The sequence below is a fragment of the Anarrhichthys ocellatus genome, unplaced genomic scaffold, assembly GCF_004355925.1.
Source record: "Anarrhichthys ocellatus isolate YVR2014 unplaced genomic scaffold, GSC_Weel_1.0 scaffold3283, whole genome shotgun sequence".
Classification (NCBI taxonomy): domain Eukaryota; kingdom Metazoa; phylum Chordata; class Actinopteri; order Perciformes; family Anarhichadidae; genus Anarrhichthys; species Anarrhichthys ocellatus.
Window position 1 is genome coordinate 1 of NW_022283257.1, and position 2,765 is coordinate 2,765.

The 2,765-nt window shown below is 42.9% G+C and overlaps 1 protein-coding gene across 1 annotated transcript in view; it reads left to right on the plus strand.

Moving 5' to 3' along the window:
- Positions 1-361: 361 nt before the first annotated feature.
- The window catches only part of adam9a (ADAM metallopeptidase domain 9a), a gene marked incomplete at its 5' end in the record, with an annotated part of 5,508 nt that continues 3,104 nt past the window's right edge, over positions 362-2,765 (plus strand). Inside the window, 3 exons of the mRNA XM_031840778.1 lie at positions 362-460; positions 1,932-2,008; positions 2,471-2,681. Coding sequence (XP_031696638.1) covers positions 362-460; positions 1,932-2,008; positions 2,471-2,681 — 387 coding nt within the window. The remainder of the gene's footprint in view (positions 461-1,931; positions 2,009-2,470; positions 2,682-2,765) is intronic.

The following is a 2,765-nucleotide window of genomic DNA, read 5'->3' on the forward strand; positions in this document are numbered from 1 at the left end:
TCTGTCTCTCTCTCTCTCTCTCTCTCTCTCTCTCTCTCTCTCTCTCTCTCTCTCTCTCTCTCTCTCTCTCTCTCTCTCTCTCTCTCTCTCTCTGTCTCTCTGTCTCTCTCTCTGTCTCTGTCGCTCTCTCTCTCTGTTAAACATTATTTATTTTTATGTTGTAAATCATTTGAATTTACTGTTGTTGACATCTTTACGTTTTTTATTTATACTTTTATTCTCTACAATGTTTCCTCACATTATTTCTCAGATGGTTCGCTGATCGTTGAGTTTGCGTAATTTTTTTCGGGCTTTTATTTTGTAGGATCCATTTGTAGACAGACAGGAAATGAGGCTAAAGTGACTTGTTGTTGTTGTTGTTGTTGTTGTTGTTGTTTTCAGACTGCTGCTTCCTGCAGACTTCACCGTGTTCTCCTACAGTCACAATGGATCACTCATCACATCCAGACCACCTGTACAGGTAACACACACACCTACACACACACACACACACCTACACACACACACACACCTACACACACACACACACACAGATACACACACACACACACACACACACACACCTACACACACACACACAGATACACACACACACACACACCTACACACACACACACACCTACACACACACACACACACAGATACACACACACACACACACAGGGAGCTTTTGTTGTGACCAATCAGAGCATCGGAGGATGAACTAGAACAGGAAGCTGCGATCAGGAGAGGAGGAGGAGTCGGTGAAGTCAAACATGAAAAAACCAACTGAAGCAGAAATAAAAGAGTAGAAGAAGAAAAGAGGAGCTCAAAACGATCCTAATAACGACTTCCTCTGCATGTTTCTTTGAGAACATTATTGGTTCTAAAGCTCTATTTTCAGCTTCATCTCAGTAATGATTCAGACACAGATGAGTCATTGAACAACTGTTCAGTCTGTTGGTAACGATATTAATATACAACGTTACATCATAACCAGAAGATCTACACCATGTCACTGCAATGGGTTGTGGGTAATTTAGTTTATAACGTTTTTATGCATTTATTTCTTCACAAACAAGTCTGATAACTATTTCATGATGCTTATTTAAAGTTAATAATAATGAAGTATTAGTTCATATTAGTTAATAAAATAATACTTATGACGCAACTTAAAGCTAAATGTCTCCAAACGTATGAAACTAAACTCGCTTCCTCTGAAACGTCTCAGTGTGTCTGAAGCTCAGCTGTTTATTGAAATAAGATGTTTCCCACAAAGAGATGCATGATGGGACTTCCCTCCTGTGTGTGTGTGTGTGTGTGTGTGTGTGTGTGTGTGTGTGTGTTAGCAGTGCACTGATACTTCCTGCCTCCTGACCTCCTCCACTCTTCTTCTGTGGTGTTTGATGACACGTTAATGATTTACATTTACATTGACTCTACTGGCATCAAATAAATCATATGAACACTGTTGTGTGTGAGAGTGTGATGAGAACAGGAAACGTTGTGGGAAGATGTTGAACACATGATGGAAGATATTTTCATTAAGTTTGTTATTTAGAAGAACATAAAGAGGAAGAAAGAGCGTTGAGGCTGACAGCATGCCTGCATGTATTCATGGTGACTTTAATGAACTAACTAACCAGTGACGGTGTTCTATGACGTTAAAGTACTGCTTCATGAATGGATCTAATCTGAGGAGGAAGTAATCATGAAGGGAAGGCAGTGAGAGTTACAGCAGATAGAAATCTAACAATATGCAAACACGACGTCAACAGAAACACATGAAAACTGTATTAAATCACAAGTTAACTCGTATAATAATATATAGATAAACAGGCTTTCTGCTTCAATGAGCTGGCTGTCTGGTGTGCAACTCATGTCCGCCCCTTGCTGGTGTCTCTGAGGCGCTGCAGGCTGGACTGACCTCTGTGTGTGTGTGTGTGCTGCAGGACCACTGTCACTATCAGGGCTCCGTTCAGGACATGGAGGGTTCTGCTGTTGCTATGAGCATCTGCAACGGCCTCAGGTACACACACACACACAGACACACACACACACACACACACTGAGCCATCTGTGGGGAGAATATAAATAGGAAACTAACTCTGTCCTTGAGAGAGAAGGGAGTGTATATAGTGTGTGTGTGTGTGTGTGTGTGTGTAGGTGACTTTCACCCTGCTGTTTCAATCTGTGTGATAGCTCAGTAATTAATATGGTGGACGTCCAACACACACACACACACACATATAGCTGAACTTTTAAATGACCAGTTTGTCCAAAATCACTCATGTGGTCCTCAGTTTGTGTCTCATGACTTTTAGTTACTCAGATGAAATAAACACCTGAATCATTCAACATGAGATAGTGATGACTAAAAACAAAGATGGTGACAGCAGAAGTGTCCGTGTCTGACGTCACAGTGACTCCGTCCACCTCTGTGTCTCTCTTATATTCTGTCTCACTCTGACTCCGTCTCTCCTCTCTCCAGAGGAGTGTTGCATCTTGCTGACGACAGCTACGGCATCGAGCCGTCAGACTCCTCCCCCGACCAGCACCTGGTCTACCGCCTTCAGGATGTGACATCACAGCCCCGGGGATGTGGCACGCCGCACGATGACCGGCGTGGACATGACAACAACAACGCCACGAAGCACGCTCAGTACAAACCAGAAAAAATCCACCACAGAGGACACAGCAGGGTAGGTTCACACACACACACCTACACACTCACACTCACACATACACACACACATGCACCTACACACTCACACACACACACACAC